At 37.6% G+C, this 19,182-nt stretch overlaps 2 protein-coding genes across 21 annotated transcripts in view; one reads left to right on the top strand and one right to left on the bottom strand.

The window, feature by feature from the left end:
* LOC139963637 (uncharacterized) overlaps positions 1 to 19,182 on the top strand; it is a 664,171-nt gene that overhangs the window by 199,396 nt on the left and 445,593 nt on the right. The gene's annotated exons all lie outside the window — the stretch shown is intronic.
* Positions 1 to 19,182, bottom strand: part of LOC139963627 (uncharacterized) — a 160,804-nt gene that overhangs the window by 139,800 nt on the left and 1,822 nt on the right. For 14 of the 17 annotated variants that reach the window (XM_071964624.1, XM_071964625.1, XM_071964611.1 and 11 more), the window contains exons 2-8: positions 10,692 to 10,909; positions 9,700 to 9,831; positions 7,890 to 8,066; positions 5,954 to 6,091; positions 3,809 to 3,911; positions 2,382 to 2,459; positions 598 to 781 (exon numbers count right to left, since the gene is read on the bottom strand). In XM_071964624.1, the coding sequence (XP_071820725.1) occupies positions 6,023 to 6,091; positions 7,890 to 8,066; positions 9,700 to 9,831; positions 10,692 to 10,909 (596 nt within the window). In that variant the 3' untranslated portion in view covers positions 598 to 781; positions 2,382 to 2,459; positions 3,809 to 3,911; positions 5,954 to 6,022. Of the gene's footprint in view, positions 1 to 597; positions 782 to 2,381; positions 2,460 to 3,808; positions 3,912 to 5,953; positions 6,092 to 6,836; positions 6,977 to 7,056; positions 7,205 to 7,889; positions 8,067 to 9,699; positions 9,832 to 10,691; positions 10,910 to 19,182 lie in introns of those variants that run through there. The other 3 variants (XM_071964622.1, XM_071964627.1, XM_071964626.1) reach the window with 3 other exon arrangements.

The following is a 19,182-nucleotide window of genomic DNA, read 5'->3' as shown; positions in this document are numbered from 1 at the left end:
ATTGGAAAGACCAAAGCATTCATTATATGGATCTTGGTGTTCCTTGAGATCCCTCTGTCTTTCCAGATGTCAGTGAGGTTTATAGCAGATGATCTAGCCATGGCGAGACGCCGTCGTATTTCTTGTGAGCATCCACCACCATCCACAATCAGAGAGCCCAGGAAGTTGAAAGTGTTGACTACTTCAACATCCTCTCCATCAGCTTGAATATGATGGTCATTCTTTCCTCCACATATCATAACCTTTGTCTTCTTAACATTGAGGTACAGTCCGTATTCCTCACTGGATTGCTTGACTCTTTCAATAAGGTCTTGAAGCTCTGCTGCTGTTCTTGCAAGTAGGGTAGTGTCGTCAGCATATCTAAGATTATTTATCTGGCGTCCTCCAATGGATACCTGTCCCACAAAGTCATCTAGAATTGTGTAATACTGAAACAAATTGGTTGTGGCACACAGTATTGGTAGAAATGGTCTGTCATATTGTTTGAGAAAGTTGTCTTACTGTACTGACTGAGATAGTTGATGTATATGCACATGGTAGTCATTAACTTAACATCAATAACTGATCGTGTAAGGCGCATTCATTAAAGTAACTCACTAAGGTTTGCAAGTTTGCATGCAGAATAATGCAACAGTGCATCGCTTAGAAGATCGATCCTGTGTGATTGGGTCATCTCTTCGGTGATATGAGAGAACTAAATTCTCAGAAATGACCATATACGTTCCATACACTCCCCGTCCCTTAGGCCAAACGCTTTCTTCCATCCTGTGCTATACGACATCTACACCACCAAAAAAAAAAACAGAGAATGCTGATAATTATTAATTTAAAGCAAAATTCACAAATCTCTATTAGTAAAGTAAAGATCTGGTGTATTGGCCCTTAATATAGCATGCCAGCACTGAATAAGTCATTACTCGCCGCATGATCTGATGCAAAGGCGTAGGAGGCGGGGGGGGGGGGCTGGGGGGGGCTGCAGCCTCCCCAACCAAATCTTTTGGTGAAAATTCGGGCAATATGCTGAGCATTTTTTCGGGCACCTAGTGAAAGAAGAAAAATCTGCAGTGTGTTTTTCAATTTTTTTTGTGAAAATTCGGGCAATATGCTGAGCATTTTTCGGGCACCTAGTGAAGAAGAAAAATCTGCAGTGTGTTTTTCAATTATTTTGGTGAAAATTCGGGCAATATGCTGAGCATTTTTCGGGCACCTAGTGAAAGAAGAAAAATCTGCAGTGTGTTTTTCAATGGTTATAATGATATTATTATTATCGTTATTATTGTAACGACTTCCCCAATAATTATAACCAATGTGGAAGGGTAATAACACGGAAAATAAATCAAAATTTTTTGCACGCTCCGCGCGCGTTCAACATCTTAATGTGCATATCATATAGGCATTTATCGGTTATTTGCATGTGATGTAATACCCGACGAACACCTATATGATATGCACATTAAGATGTGGCGCGAAAAATTTTGGTTATATTTTTCGGGCAAGTCGTTACAGCCCCCCAAATCAAATTAGGCTCCTACGCCTATGATCTGATGTGCTTGATCTACCAACCAATGAACATATTGCTTTAAAGCCAATACACATGTTCTCTGTACAAAAAGCATCTAAGCAGAATGCAAACAGAGCAGACTGTACCTGTCTAGCCTGTAATGTCACTTACGAATGATGTTATGTAACCACAGATTTTTTCAAAATATAACATGCACTGACAAGGTGAAATGGGAGCACTTAAGTTGATAGATCAACAAAACGAATTGAGACCAAAAATTAATTTACAAATTTCTGCAAATGACGCAGGTTAAACTGGCCTTCCCCTCACCGTGCCCCAACTCCCAGCGGACTAACATATAATGCAATACATGTGCTCCATATATACATCTAGTACACTAGCCACCAAAAACAATATAATACTGGTACTTACTTTAGGTTCATAGTTACATGCACAATTTAAAAACTATAATGGTCTCCAATCAACTCAAGGCACACACACTCACCTGCACACGTGTTTGTATTACATCCAGACCGAGGACCCTATTGTATTTTCCATTGTTCAAATCCACGTACCCTAACCTTAACAATACCCCATACAACAGAATTCTTCCGAGGACGTGGTGATTCTTTAGAAATCACAACCGAGGACCTGAAATTCTTTTGTTCAAGTCCTCGGTCAGATAGAAAAACAAACGCACCCTTGCACACACACACACCCAATAAAATAGTATTTGTACATACATACTCATACAACTACCTCAATTATAAAACTAGGTGGCATATGACACTTGCAAGCCTGTTCTAAAAAATGAATAGTAAACCAAAAATTCTGTACGAGAGGAAAGCGGACAACTTGTCAGAAGCGTGCATGTGTTTACCTGGCAATGAAGTTTATGTCCATATGCATGAAATACAGGCAGTGCCATATCAAAACCTCCCAATTCCGGCATATTCCTCTGTGGATAAAGAACAATTGTTAATGATTTATTTAATTCAAAATATAAATTTGTTGTTTGCATTATACTCAATTGGCACTTTCATGGACATTAATTAGACAGTTTTGTGGTCATGTATCATGTACTACAGTAACAAGAGCACCAACAGTGCATATTTAGGGAAGATGGATTTTGCAAGGCTATGGTAGAAAGGGGGCTGTAGTTTTCATGCAATGACCAATAAACACAGCAATCACTTACTGTTACCAAGTTGCAAAAAAGGAGATAGTTATAGTAAAAGCATTTAATATCTTAGATTGGTAAAAGGTACTTAACTACTATTTCATAACATTTTTTCCATTTTGGTACAAAACTTATCTTTTTGTTCTGCAACATTTACACTGTAATATCCTTGCTAATCTGTATAAGAAATGGGTATCACATTACTGAAAAGGAAATGACCACATATAAGGTCAACAAAATGTACCTGTATACAGTGGTTTGTGCTGTGGATCAGCAATGAGGTCCCACTTACCATTGAAAGGCTCAGTTCTGGTCAGTACCAAGAAATGTTATATGGTTACGAGACATGAGTTGGCAAAGAAGGTTTGCACTGCATGCAATTTAATGTGCTCTAATTGGATTCCAGTAATTGGTGTTTCAGATAAAGTTAAAATTATGCAAAGGCAATTAATTCTCACTCATGCATGCTGATGTATACTTGATACAGACTGGGGGCATATGGCTGTTGGCTACATGCTTACTCCTACACCTTAGAGAGCTACAGTATCATCATTTCAAACATTGTTAAACTCCTTAGTGATAAATGTAGGCACACACGATGTTACTTCTTGAACATCCCATGTAGGCCACTGCATAGCCTATGATTATAACTGTAACCAACTGTCATTGTCCATCTAATGCAACTGTGGGAGGAGAAGCATATTTTGTGTTTACACAAAATGGCTGATGACTCTTACTGTAAGTGAACTTTGACCTAAGCTTCCTGAGCACTAGTAATGCCCATAACATGGTGATCACTGTGATAAATTTTCACGACCGAATGCAGGAATAGTAGCATTCTATATGTAGTTATTGACAGACGGACAGACAGACAGATGGGCAAACCGATGGTCAGACAGATCTATAGTGAATAGTACTAGTATGAGCCAAGAATGTGACGCATATTTTCCTCCTACATGAAATTCAATTAATACAACAATGTGCCACAACGAATTCAAGGAATAAGATTTAGAAATCACTCTGAAACCTAGATTGACTCTACATTGTGAATCTGTTTCCAATGGTAAGGAAAATACATTACGTATTGGGCATATTGTATTCCACATACAGGTGTTAGAGGTACGCACCTTAATGTGTCCTTTGAATTTGCACGCAATATCATAAGTTACATGATAGTGTAACGTACTGCCACCAACCAACTTCTTTAACAGTAGTGCCGGGTATGCATACCTGTAAAAGGACAAAAATTACCTAAAACTATTAACATGGAAAAAGCTGCTAATATACCTTTCAATTCTTGTGCCCTCTTAGGACTTGAGAGAAAATTCTTACTGTTAGTTCAAGGCTTAGGATGATCCTTATTCAGAATTACTGTGGAAAGTACAGAGCTCATTTCATACCATGGCAAGACCATTAATTAATACAAGAGTGCTTTTGCAATATAGGGTGCTAAATTTAGGCAAATAACACAGATCTTCAAGTGCAAATGTAATCTAAATCTGCATCAATATTACCAGTGATTAGCTATGTATGATCAAGTGATCATGGTGGGCTGTATATGTTCACAATGTGTACGTACAGTAATATATAATAGGGAATCACCTGTGCGTGTACTTGTGAGAGTGAGTATATATGTTGCGGAAATGGAATTGCCAACTGCAAGTCGATTGTTTTGCCAATTTGCACACATTACGTCATTCACCCAATAGATGTGCTCAAACAAATGGTTCTTTTAGTGCGAAACTGGTGAATATTTAAAAGTAGATACAAGCAGAAAACATCAAAAGGGGACAAGTTTCACTTGGTTAGAAAGAGAATAAGAACTATGAGGACGATGTATACAAAATTTCCATCAGAAAATGCTTTAAATTGTTCACTAGAATTATCCCTTACTTTTTCATGCTCGGGATGAGTAAATAAAAGAGCATGATCAGAAGCAATCTTTTGCTACACCAATTTCTCAGACATACTAAATATACAGCAGTTTGATATCCATGTTACCACAATGGCCAAGTTACACCACATAAACATTAATATATGGTGTGTAAATACTACAGAAACCAATTACATACAACTTGACATGCAGCGTAGGGAGGGCATACACTTTACGATACATGTGCAGGCTTCTAGGATGACAACATCAATGAATGCATTAATTCGATTGAGGATACTGAGTGTGCTTTGCACCTCTGATGCATCTTATCATCACTAAGAAAAGATGTTAACATCTCTAAAAGGATATAGTAGTTGGGTCTGAACTCTGAAGAAAGGCATAGTCTTCAAATAAAAAGAGGGCAAAGAACAGCAGTTCCGGACTTCATTCAGGAATGCACATGACAACAACCAGCATATCTCATTGTGTTCATGTGATGAATAACCTTCAGGAGTTACTACAAACAATGCACTAGTTTCTGAAGTATGCAAACTAAATTTCATTCCTGAGAGTCAAAAGAGTTCTTGCAAGTTGAGTTTGACATGCAAATGTGCCAAATAGGTTTGAAGTTTTGGTTTACATCACTTGAACTTCACTAACATCATCATGAATCAAAGCAACACAAACATTATGCATTTGTACTATGCCTACTAATCCATTTCATCAGACCTATCGTCAAGGAAGTGTATGTGGCACAGAGCCCATGAAAAGATATTTCAGTAATGATATTCCTTTGTTAAAGATACAATAACTTATGGAATGAGATTATGTGAGAAATAACAGTAGCTGTGGCCTGTCTATCAGTGGATATCTTGGTATTCTCTATTAATGCTCAACATTTCATACTTGTGACACATAAATTAGGCTTAAAATATGGCAGAGGATCTTGAAAGAGTCAAAGATATGTTTACATAGCATCTGCACTATGACAAACATTTTACAGGCTTCATATCTATCGGCCATTCCTAACCACATCAAATTGGCATATTCAGCCCAAGTGGTTGAAAGATCCTAAGCTATACCATCAAACTTGCCCATGGAAGTATTACTATTCAGTGCATACCCAAACATGGCTACTAGGGTACTGCAGAGCTTATAGTACAAGGTTCTTTACACGAATTGACTGAAGCAGCACAACACCCTGTTCCCTGTATCATGGATGCAAAAATAATGATATAACTTCCTGATCAACAAATGTAGCTAGCTGATTATTTCTTAATTTGATTGTATTATAACTTGTTTATTTTTTATACATTTGAATTAAATTTCTCACTCAGAGTAAATTCTATACTTTTGACAGAACTTGAGTTACAATCATAGCACAACTTGATATACTCACCGTTCACCATGGCGCATTTACTGGGTTCAGGGGGTGCGTATAGGTGTGTCCCGAATTCCCCAGTGAGTTTTAACCATGAAATAGAAACAACGGCCAAAGGTCAGTACTTGGTTTCCACTGTCTGTATTTCAAGGTAAACTGTCAAGATAAAACAATAAAGGCCATTCAAAATAACCAAGAGAGAAAATGCATACACACTTCTTAAAACTACACCATTAATTGACAATGTAGCCCTTTAAATCTGAAAATGTTCCAGTCTGAAGCTCGACAAACATGGGAAGAATCACTAAAATACCGAGGATGTAAGTATTTTATAAGGCCCCAACCCAACATAAATGTCCACAAACCGCCCACCCTTGTGGGTCTCATGAGCAAAATGTTCTCTCTAAATCATGTCTCCAAGGGGTTTAACCAAATGTAAAATGTAATGATATCTAATAAATATAAGTGAATCAAATGACCACTTAACCTAGTATTATCCCCCAATAATGAAATAGTTTTAACCCTCTAATAATTACAGCCTTAAAATTTGATTAAATATAATCACGGATCGGCAACTGATTGGCAACACAATGACTAATGCTTACTCATCAATAACGCAGCGTTAACGGTACCGATACTCGAACAATAGCAATTGTGGGTCTAATAATTTATAGCTAAACGGGCAGGGCCTGTGGTATATCGTGAAATGTATTGGGCAAAACAATGGTAGGGGCACTTGAGGATAAACCTCGGGAAAAGGTAAATCAGATGAAATCAAATCAGATAATCGCGAATCTGGTAACTACGAAAAACAACGGTATATAAATGTGTAGTAAGACTGGTACTGAAAGCGATTCAGCCAAACGCAAATCCATCTCAAAATATCGCCAACATCACTTACAAGACTGTGATTCTTTGCAATGGAGGTTGACATCGGACACTCAAATATTCCGATCAGTGTAAAGAGTAAGTTTCAAACTATAATTTAACCTTCAAGTCGGGAAAGACCTGAGTTTCGTGAGATTGTTGTTTACGTCTGTATATCGTCTCTATGCGGGTCGTGCTTTGCAATCTCGGTGGAATTTAACGAGCGCCGAATGTTACAAAATATTAGTGCGTACTGAGTACGATGTAAGGCCTGGGCGGACACCCGACACAGCACATGCTTAAGGAAAGGTGAGGAATACCATGTCTACATGCACAGCCGAAGACACCCTTTGATGACAAGTTTGCGGATTTGGTCTTTGAGCAAATTGCATTGGCTGTCTGGAAGTTGCTACAATCCTAGAGATACGACACAAAATACAACACAATGTACATGAAAGGAGATTGCACATTTCAAATGTGGCTAAAATGAATGTACTTGAATAATAACTCAAGAAGTTCAATAATTTTGAAACAACTGAAAGCAAGAGAACACAAAAGAAGATAGACTCGAGTGCACCAACCAGGTGCAAAACTCAGAGACATACTGTACTCGTTAAGTAGATTGCAGGTGCAGGCATGCAAAGATAACAATTATATAGTCATTAAAGGGCAATACCTCCGTTTAGTTAGATAAACGCCCACCCCACCACCCTCCTTTTCGAAATGATCAGGTTGCCTGCAAAAGCTGTACCATTTGAGCTGATCAGAATTGCAGATATATGGTAGATTTCAGATGAGATAATTTTATGTATATTTTTTGTTCAATGAATACAAACACTGTGTTTCAACAAGAGAAAAGTTCAAACTTCTCATTTAGGACAAAAAATCCAGAAGGTCACTCCCAGGTCAGCAACTGAGTTAGGTCAGGAGGACAAACATTATTGTTTAAGAATGTGAGCTCATCATTTGATACTACATCATTAACTGATCATAAATATCTGAACTTCTACCTAGGCAAAAAGAAAATACATGAACTTTGACATGATAGCTTGAAAGTCTTTGTTTTCCAAGTGTGTAAGTCTCCTACCATAGTGTCTTCTTTGTTCACTTCATCAGATTGGTAGCTGTCTACAAAAGAATTACCTTCTTTATCAGCAAGGAAGCACCTTGTAGCATGCTTCAGTGGCTGTGAACTTGTGCCTGAGTTGCTCTTTCTGACAAGGCCAAAGTTGGCATCAAAACTGACAAAAATGTTCCCCTCTTCCTATTAGGGGAGTAGAAAAAATGTAAAAAGAAAGATTACCATAAACTGTAAATGAAATTGACACATGTCATACTGCATGTAAATAGTGGTGGGATTAACATTTAAACCACATATTCACAGACACAAACCTCTTGATAAAGATGGCAAGACAAACAAGATTGATGAGGGATTATGTATTGTAATAGGCTTTAATCCATGCTATTCTGTCCTCTCAAGGGACTTGAGAAAAATAGTACTGATCTACTTAAAATATTTTCAGGATTCCAGTTGTTAAGTGTGCAAACAAAGCATCATTTCAGTTTGGAGAGAGTGCAACAAATCTACTTTTTATGATTGATTTAAAGCTGAAATGGTCCATGTTTGCTTATTCCAACACTGTAACTACATACAGTATGCTTTCATGATAATATATTATTTCTTGTTACTTTTTTAATATTAGCAAGGCAAAAAAATAAAGCAACATTTTGCATTTTGTCGCCTTTTTCCACTTTTTTGACATGTCCATAGAGGTTTTTATACATATCAATCAAAAACAGCAAACTAAGATATTAGCCATTTTTTTCCCTGCAAACAGCGTTAATTGGCGAGTAATTAAGGACATTTGCAAATAAGAGAAAAGTGTCCACCGACAAAATCCACATTTAAAATTAATCGCATACAGTTCCCCCAAACCCACTAGTTTGAATTCAACCAATCAGAGATGCAGGTTTAGTTATGAGCCGTTGCTAACAATAGATTCAAAACGTTGCATTGGTACAACCAGGGAGTTGTTATGGAACTCCCTGGTACAATTGCCATATAGACTGTGCACAAATCAAGCATGGTGTTGCATTACGTATTGGTCAATGACGTTCGTAGGGTTTAAATATTTATATTATAGGCGAGGTTTATTGGGATCCCAACGTAAAATATCTTTGAGAAAAACAAAGTTGAAAGTTGTAAATTTTTAGACTTTTACGCCACCATTTGAAGTAAGATGTGAATAGATAAGCTAGTTATGTATGTCGTTATGGCATAGTGGAGTCAGTGAGGTTGAGAAAAAAAAGGATGCAAAATGCTGCTTTAATACACCCTGTGATATGTTAAGAAGTATTCTCCAATTTGTGAAGGACAATTAGTGATGGACTTCAGCATTGGTTCTCCTGGTGTTAGCATGAAATATCTTTGAATGAGCTGTCACAAATTTTTAGAGCATGCAAATTAATATTCCAAATAAAGAGTTCACTGTAGAGACATTGAAATTTGCACTACAGGAACATTCTAGGCAATAATCATAACTTCAAACATGATAGAGGAGCAGAATACCCTAACATTTGTATTTATTTGAGCTGTAGCAAATTTAAAGCAACATTTTTGCCCAAAATTGACAGCTGAGAATCCAATAAATTATTAATAACAGAGGGGGGGGGCAAGTGAATGCTAAAGATACAGAATGATGCTAAAAGTTTAACATTAAGGTATTCAAATATTTGCAAACATTTCTTAGTACTCCACTCTTTAGATCAGGCAAGGCATCGTCATCGTCATTGAAGGATTCTCGTAATGCTATTATAACTTGCCAGTTGCAAACCTTTGTATAAATTTAATGCAAGAGTTAAGTAATTTGTATGATTAAATTCAGGTTTCACTTTACCTTTGGACAAGCGGGACAAGATGTTCCATCATCTATATCGAGACCCTCTCCTTGTAGGTGGCTGGTCAAAAAGTAAAAGTGACGGAATTCCTCAAAGGTCTCATCTGTTAAGGTGTGATACAGGTAGGATATCTGAAAATTCCAAATGTTAGTCGGATTCAATTTTTGCTTGTAAATGAAGATATAGGAGATGTGCTCACTAAATGACTGAAAAGCAAGCAGCACATAACTGTTGGTCAACAAACTCCTACATCAATGCCTGCATGTAACATCATACCAGAATATCCATGAAAATCAAAGCTAAGATATGTATTTCCTTTTGGCTGTTTAAACTGTGTAAAAAACAACTTTTTATTTTAAAAAGCAACTTGAGACAAGAAAGCGAACCATCTAAAGTATTAAATAAGACATTTGTTAGATGCAGTGGAGTGTCCCCTATGTGTGCTTAACTTCAAATGGTTACTCACTGATAAAACAACATCGCATTGCTTCCTGGGAACATCAATGTGCAGTCAGTATTACGACATGTTGAATTATTATTGTCCATCCAATACTGAGTGTCAGACTTACTGCTTTCATTGGTCAGGTCTCGAGAATTATAAATGTTTTATGACAAACAAGTAATCCAAAAAACTTCCTGTTGTTCATTTCGAGATATGAAATTTTATTTCGGTAAAATTATGATTTCATGTTTGAGTTCCCTTGAAAGTTCAGTTCGTATCACTACACTTCGCATAAAGTCCCCGCATCTGAAAAATCTCTGTGTTGTAACAGTGCACTTGATAATACTACTGTGATATGTTACATTAGGCAATAGGCCTTTCTTGATTGGCTCACATGTTAATAGTAAGCTTAACGTAAAAAGGCAGTGAGCGAATAAGCCAGTCGCCAAAATGTCGATCGTGATGTATTTTTTGCTAGCCAGTCGCAATATTCTATATATTCATTGGCGAGTTGGCGACCGTATTTGTCGAGGCCTGCTTCATACTCACATCGTCACCTGCTATTCCATGTAGCCACTTCAATGATTGGCATATAGACTTAAGAGAAGATTGCATCTCCAGTAGAAATGTTGCAATCCATTTTAGCAAGCAGATGCTTATTGCACAAGTTGGTTTCCTTGGACTGGATGGCCAATAACCACATCTCACAAGACTCTCTGTATCATTTGTGCAATGGCAAGAAGTCACTTGAACAGAAAAAGCCATTCCTGTAATGATTAAATGGAAAAGAGAGGCATGCTTAAAGGCATTGAAGACTCACGCACAAAGAATGTATCTCATGCCGGTCATCTGACCTACTTTCGAATGAGGTGTAACAGAAATGTTAGGCACCACCATCGATCCCAGAAAATACACACAGTTTGCTACCATCAGTAATTGGACACTTGTGCACAGTCATTACATGCAGCTACGATCAATACCCACAGCACAGTGTACATAACAGCGATGGACATCTCAGGTCTAGATTAAAGATAACAAAGTATCACGTTTCATTACTGTCTGCATTTTGTAGCGACACGAAAAAACTTCACTTGCAATGGAAAGTTAACTTTTGCAGATGGCGGCACGCGGTTTCGGGCGTGTCTTCAATGCCTTTAATCAACAGATCACCAAACCCCTGTGTCTCATATCTATTGGTTTCCTTAATGCAGGGGAGAGGGATGAAGGCAAAATAATACCAAGTAAGTATCATGGTTCCCTTTCTTGAGAAATTGTAATGACTCATGGCATTATTATTAAAGGCTGCATAAGCACATCATCAATTTCAATCGACAGTGAATTCTGATTCCAATACACCAGAGCAAAGAGGCACATATAGATTACAACTAGGCCTATACACACTGAAGAGGAGACTCAACAAACACGAAGGAGATCGCAATGGTTATAGTTTCTTTGCAATCTTCCAATAAGGAATCATTTCATAATTTGTTTGCTTCTTAGGAAAAATTGATACAAAAGCTCTACAGACACTTTTTTCCTGAATATATCTTAGAAGCTAAACCCCTTATTAATATGAAACAATTGTATGTGTATAGCATGTGTGTATAAACCCATGCAGTATCATCATACCCATTTTAGAGAAATTCTGACTTTCGGTTGCCACATTTTTGCAACTTCTGTAGAAAACTTAAATCCACCCGCCAAGTATGATGATAATGAATTACTCCCTCGTGTGGTTATCCCACACAGTAAAGAGTCACAAACCCATATCCTTCAACACAAAAATGCAACATGACATTATCAGTTGAATGGCACATAGAAGCATATCACAGCATGATATTATACAGTGTATGTATTCCACTACAGTATGGTGTATATATAATTCTTACTGTGTTGTCAAATAACCTCATTGACTTCAAATATTTCTTGTTACAACTGTGTTGTGAGGCATTGAGCTCTCTGCAGAAATTGAAAGTTGAGCGGTATCCATTCTGTGAGCAAATAAACATAAAAAGCAGATAGCTATCTACAGGTAGACAACATTATGCTCATCACTTAAAAGTCAAAAAAAGTTTTGTCAAATAAAAGCAACTTTCATTTCTTGAAGATTTTCATAATACTGTGCAGCAGGGTCCTCTTTAATCTCTCCAGAAGGTAGTTTTAATAAAGGATCTTGAAAATTTGTGTACTACACCAACTTTGAAGAGTGCCAAAATATCTCAGTGTATTACAAAGGTGGTGTAGAAAGTTTATGAAGCTCCATATGTGCAAGATTCCTTGTACCTGGTTTTTGAAGGGGGGGGGGGGTGCAGATGGTAGGTGTCTTGAGCAAGAGAGGTTGCCTCGCACAGACTGTTGCTTTAAATAACATGTCTTTTTAATATCTTGGATCTTAGAGTAATGTCTCTGTCTGCCATGCCCATTATACTTTTTTATCTGAATATAGGGCACCAGATTTGTAGACCCCCAAGCAGACTCCATCAAAAATGGAAGGCCCAGTGTACCAGGTGTGGGTGTCATATTCCTCTTCCTGTACATGACTTTACATTAATAGGTTGGATATCATTGCAATCTACAGACAGCCTTCTACGAGACTTGCATGCATTCAAGTAGGTTACACTAAACTTTTTCTGTTTAAATTAACACAGTTAGTCGTTATCTATCCAAATTTACCAGAAATGATCAACCAATAGCGAAGAGGTCTCTTCAATGCCCCTCTCCTCATCTCCTCCCCTGCATGTTATTGTGTTACATAAAGCTCAGCCTAGTAGAGTACAGTGTGGTATTATATAAGGTTATGAAAATCAATTGTCCTAACCTGCAGTTTAATCTTCACAGAACATCATAGTTTTTCAACGGTGGAAAACACAGTGTGACAAAATGGATTACATTCATAATTCACAAAGCTCATACTGTAGTAGGTGAGGGGAGAATCAGAATTTGTAGCTGCATTGAGTGTACCTGCTGTTTTAATTCATCCATGCCACTACACATTACAGTACCCTAGAAATGTAACCATACAAAAACACTAGAAATTGGCATATACTGTAAGTTCTTATTCAGAAACTAAAAGCTAGGAGGAACTACTGTTAGTGAAAGCCGTGATTTCTACTGTATACTGTTACTACCACCTTGGGATCATTCAGTAAAAGTACCAAAAGCAATCATGAGTAACCATTTTGTGAAATTTGCAGCAAATGCCAATGCACAGGGCACACGCTCTGCCCTTGAACCCGATTGGTCTTAACTTACAGCTAACCCCCCACCCAACTCTTGATTGGTTGAGTGCCAACCTGATATGCAGATGAGCACTCAACCAATTTGAACCAGTTTGGCTGTCTTCCAACCCCACTAACCGAATCATTTAAAACAAAACCTATGAATACGCTTCTAATAGCGCGTGATTCATAGCCCCCAAAGCACGAGCCATGGGTGACATCATAATAACAATATCAAACTAGAATATGCTTCACATATTTGAGACTTGCACAAACTCACCTGTCCGTGATAAAGGTTTCAATCAAATGGATTTACTAAAACAATTGAAGAAAAGTTAGGCTACCATCTGAATCTCGCATGCAGTATAAAATAACCACCGCCGCAGTGTGTCGGCTACACCGGTGTGAAGTTAGATACTTATTCCTCGTTCCTCGTTCGCGAATGAGTAACTGCTACAGTACCTATTCAGTTACTTATTCGACAATGGCATCGACGTAACACCTTATGGCAAGACGAATGCATTCTTACAAGATGTTCAACATTTAGTCGTGGAAAAGAGGTTTATCTATGGGTCATTCATAAATTCCTAAACCAACTTTCTGTATACTGGACCAGTATCGAATGCGATTCGAGACTGGTCAAGTGTATAGAGAGGAGAATTGCTTCAGGATCGAAATGTTAGACAAACACTGGTTTGTTGCAGTGGCAACCATGAAGTCATAATTAAAAGAAATGAAGACATGGTGTAACGTTGCCATGAGTATATGCAAATATGTTTATGGGCAAAGAAATGTTCCAAATTGCAAAAGAATACTGTACTGTATATATAGCCTACTTGCAATTTGTTACAGCAGTAGTACTGTATATGTTTTCACACACACCGAGTCTCAATACACACTGTACGTACTTCTTAAATCATCCAGCTAAATACTTCGAGTAACATGAATGACTTAGCGATTAATTTTGAGCTTAAGTTTGAGTCAATGTCAGCAACCTTATCGAGGTTCTTCAACGAAGAACCGAAGCGTAAAGCGTCCAATGTTGACACTAACAGAAGAAACCTTGTCGCTAAGCCTAACAATAACGTTAGTGCTACTACTAGTACTAGTACTAGCAGTAACGACATGACTGGCCAGGGACTAGGCCTAGCGATCTCTCAGACTCGCAATAACACTGCGGTTACTACAAGTACAAACCTGTCGAACAATGGGGCTCGGAACCTCTTCAAAAACTGCTCATTCTCAGGCCCAGTAAACGTTTATTTGAACGGTTCATCTACCTACCTGGGATAGACGAGTTTTACTCAAAAGAATGTTACTGTTAGCAACAGGCAACGTTGCTAGCCTAACTGTTGTAGCGCTTACGGACTTTCCAGAACACACACAACTCAGCATCTGTTTATTGCGCAATTTGACCTGCAGGCGGCGTAATTTTTTTTCCTAGGAGGGTTAGGGGCAATTATCATATATAGGCGTATCCAAACCCTCGCTCATGCGTGTTACTCATACACACGCGTTACTCATTGATCGCTGTAAACTAATACACGTGTGGGCACTATGTACGCTGTACAAAGCAGTAGATCTCCGCTGTACAGTTTTACACGTAATGCAGTTTGCTTTTTGGCCAAGAATTATCAAGTGAGAATTGAATAATATAAGTGATGGGACGCAGGCTAAAGAAACACAAATTAAAGCGCGATCAAATCGTCACTTCAATTAGGCCCTATTAATTTTCTGGAGGTATTGTGGCTAATGTAGGTGACTTAATAGTCTGCAGCTGGTGATTTAATATCTGATAGTAATATCTGATAGAACTGATAGTTCATAAAAGCAGGCTTAATTTTGTATGTAGGCCTACTATATTAGTATCATGTATAGAATTTTAAGTTTACCGTAACATTTAAGTTTACCGTGAAGCTAGAAATGCATGTAATGTAGGCTAGCAGATTAACATTAAACAAACCATTAAATTAATGTCCGTCGCGCACATTGATGACAACATATGAAATCCGTACATTGTGTCTAAAATCTGGGTGTCAGTCGAGCAGGTCTCCATCGCTGCATGAACGCATATGCAAAACTTGAATCGCGTCGCACACACTGTATGTACTACTACTAGCCATAAAACTGTTTACGAGTAACACGCATGCGCGAGGGTCTGGATACGCCTATATATGATAATTGCCCCTAACCCTCCTAGGAAAAAAAACTTACGCCTGCAGGCGCGTAGCCAGGAATTTGCCAAGGGAGGGGCGTATGGAAAGCCATTTTAACATTTAATCGGGAATTTCGGATATCTCGAAATAATTTCAGATATCTCAAATTAAATTACAGATATCTCCAATTTATTTAAGATATCTACAAATAATTGCAGATATCTTAAAATCAAATTCAGATATCTCGAAATACCAGAGAATTTCAGATATATCTGAAATTGAATTCGAGATATCTGAAATTGAATTCGAGATATCTCGAATTCAATTCGAGATATCTGAAATTGAATTCGAGATATCTGCAATTCTATTTCAGATATCTCGAATTCAATTTCAGATATCTGAAATTCAATTTCAGATATCTGAAATAGAATTTCAGATATCTCGAATTCATTTTCAGATATCTCGAATTTCAGATATCTCGAATTCAATTTCAGATATCTCGAATTCAATTTCAGATATCTCGAATTTCAGATATCTCGAATTCAATTTCAGATATCTCGAATTCAATTTCAGATATCTCGAATTCATTCCACAACTAGTTAATTATATGCATATTATGTAGATAAGACCTAAGTTTAGCATAACTGTAGTACAGCTATGTTCGACAACAAGATATACCTGTAGGATACAGTATGCCTATACAGTACAGCTAGCGTTAATGCAAGATGGAGGTTAGTAATACTTTGAGAGGAATTTCACGACATCTTCGAACCATTTCACGTACATTGTCCGACACTGGAGACATCGTAAACGCAAAACGAACGTTGGATTTGTGCAAAGCAAATCTTTTATGGCTCCATGGTACTATTGGCAACACTAACTTCAACAACATGATGTCTTTTATTGATGCCCTATTGCAAGCCGTGGAATCTACAGATTCACCTCCTTTGAACGATTCACATCACTATGTTGCAGAACGCTTAAAAACAGGTTGGTCATCGTATTTTATTGCTTGACTAGGCCTAAAGTAAGGCACTCGATCTTGGCTGTTAGGCATTTAAAAGGAGCATTATTATGTTCATTTCTATACAGGTACTGTATATGCTCCTATCATGTGCTAACCATCCATGAAGCCTTTTAAATACCACTAAAAATTGTCCTCTGCAATCACACAAACCCAGGTCATCAATTCATCATGACTGAAGTAATATCCTTCAATTAGTGTCAACAGATCAGTAAGTAATACTGTATCATTTTGACTTCTTAGATTTCATCTTTGTTTTTAGGTGGCAAGGGTCGTCCAAAGTTACAGTAGATGTGTCAAGGCAACAACTGGAACTACTTGTTGAGAAAGGATTTTCCACAAAGATGATTGCCAGTGCTCTCAAGTGTTCAAAATCATGGGTTTACAAGATCCTAAAGAAGGAAGGATGAAATGCAAGATCCAGATATACCAACATGACAGATATTTCTCTACGAGAACATGCTGCAAACTTGCACAGAGAATTTCCTAATAGTGGAGAGAAGGTAAGCTTGTATAGTTAGATAATACTGCATTTATCCCTGCACTGTCTGCAAAATGAATTAAAGTGTATATGGCTTTTGCACTTAAAATGCTGGAAAATGAGAGAAAAGCAAATCACAACTTGTGAAACAGTAATAATTTATCTCTTTTCTCATTATACACCTACAGTATTTCCAAAATATCAGCACATGGAAGTATTTCAATTGTATGGCAAATGTATCAGTACATATGCTATGGTTAAGCATTGCAGTCAGGACTACTGTAGTCTACAGTTTCAATACTGTACATGTATTAATTTCATTTTGATTTAAATAAGGGAAACCTACTGTATGCATGTGTGATGGAGTGTGTGTATGTGCTTGTGATGCTTAGCTAATAAACAATAGTGCTATCTCAAGAAGGGCAACTCTGACTAACGTCATACTTTGCATGTGCATGTCTCATATTGAGAACAAAAGGTTAGTGTTTTTTATGGAGATTAAAGGTCATCTGAGGTTACTGGTCATCAAGCTCTGAAAACTGTGTAAATTGGATATCTAAAGACCTGTAGGAAGCATATTAGTTTGTGGATCATATTGAATAACATGCAAGAACTTTACTGTTTTCGGTGGTTTGTTCTGCCACAGTAGAATGACCTATTTTAATAATACCATAGTGCAATTGCACATAAAACCAGTGGTTCGGGACATTTATCACAGCCATGTCCATACTGAGTCTTGTGTAATGAAGTCATCGAAACTTACTGCATTTTTGCATTCTGGTTTAAAGGTTAACTGAGAACACACCACCTACATATTAAATACTGTCATTCACTGTCTTTGCTGTCATAAATATACAACAGTATTGTGCAAGAGTGCCACTATGGCTCTCAATGACATCCATGATTGTTTTTAGAATGTTTTTGGAACACATGAATAAACTCTGATGGCCCTTTGAGAGTCCACCCTTTTAATGCCAATGTACATCTCTTTTCTACAGATGATGAGAAGCTACTTGAGAGCAGATGGTATTAGAGTTCAACGAAGGAGAGTTAGGTCTGCTCTGGACCTAGCTGACCCTGTGGGTACGGCTGGTAGGTGGGGATCATCAGTTTCAAGGCTTAGCTTTTCTGTGCCAGGTCTTAACAGTCTATGGCACATTGATGGCCACATGAAGCTCATCAGGTCTGTTTTGATTTCCTACTGGGAAATATTGAGCACACTGGAGCTATCGCTGAGACCAATAGGCAACACAGATTAAAAAGAGAAAGTGCATTCAAATTTAGAAATTCATTGAGGAAAGTGTTTACTTTCTCTTGCAAATGTAAACTTCTTGAGAAGTCACACTTAGAGGTTATCAGTATTGCCTTCAAATATGCTGCAAAAGTCAAAAATTTTGTTTGGTCAAGAATGCTCAAATTAACATGCTCAAGTAGTCAAAAGAGGTGTGACATGACCAGTATCCAGATGTAGAAGATCTCTGAGCAAAAAGCTTTGTATTTGTTTGTATGCGTTATCGATGCTTTGGTCTGTTACTTCTGCAAATTTTTCAAATTGAAATTGCTGGGAAAAGTTTCTTCATACTAGCTAGGAAGATTCCTCAATCACGATATGAGCTTGCATCTTCTGGATGTTTGTAATGAAAGGTACCATGTCATTCCAATAGTTAATGCCAATAAATCATCTCCGAGCAACATTTTAGGAGTTGACTACCTGGACGTCAAAGATCTAGGCCTTATATGCTAACCTACAGTAATGTGGCGGGCTCATAATTGATGCACTTCGGGATTTGATTAACGATGTCTATCAATGCAAAGCCAAAATCACTCAATTGTATTCCTCAGCAACTAAATGATCTCAAAATATTTATTATTCTGTACCTACGCATTTAATTGAGCAACATTTGACCACAAAATGTCAACCGTGTCAAGTTCTTTCATACCCTAAATTGACATATTCGTGGATAAGCTTACTGTTGTGTAGGCCTAAGTATACATCCATTGACTTTGGATGCTGGTTGCTATGCTCTGAGCTTCAGTCTTTAGCAGACAGGTTGTTCCCAGAAAGTGGTGGTATCATATATACAGAGGGAATTTTGGTTATTTTTAGGGGTAATATTTCCAAATGCCAAAAGAATGTTCAAAACTTGGAGGGGGGGGGGGG

Source organism: Apostichopus japonicus, chromosome 22, assembly GCF_037975245.1.
Source record: "Apostichopus japonicus isolate 1M-3 chromosome 22, ASM3797524v1, whole genome shotgun sequence".
Taxonomy (NCBI): domain Eukaryota; kingdom Metazoa; phylum Echinodermata; class Holothuroidea; order Aspidochirotida; family Stichopodidae; genus Apostichopus; species Apostichopus japonicus.
The sequence above is the reverse complement of the archived record's forward strand: the minus strand, read 5'-3'. Positions and strand labels throughout refer to the sequence as shown.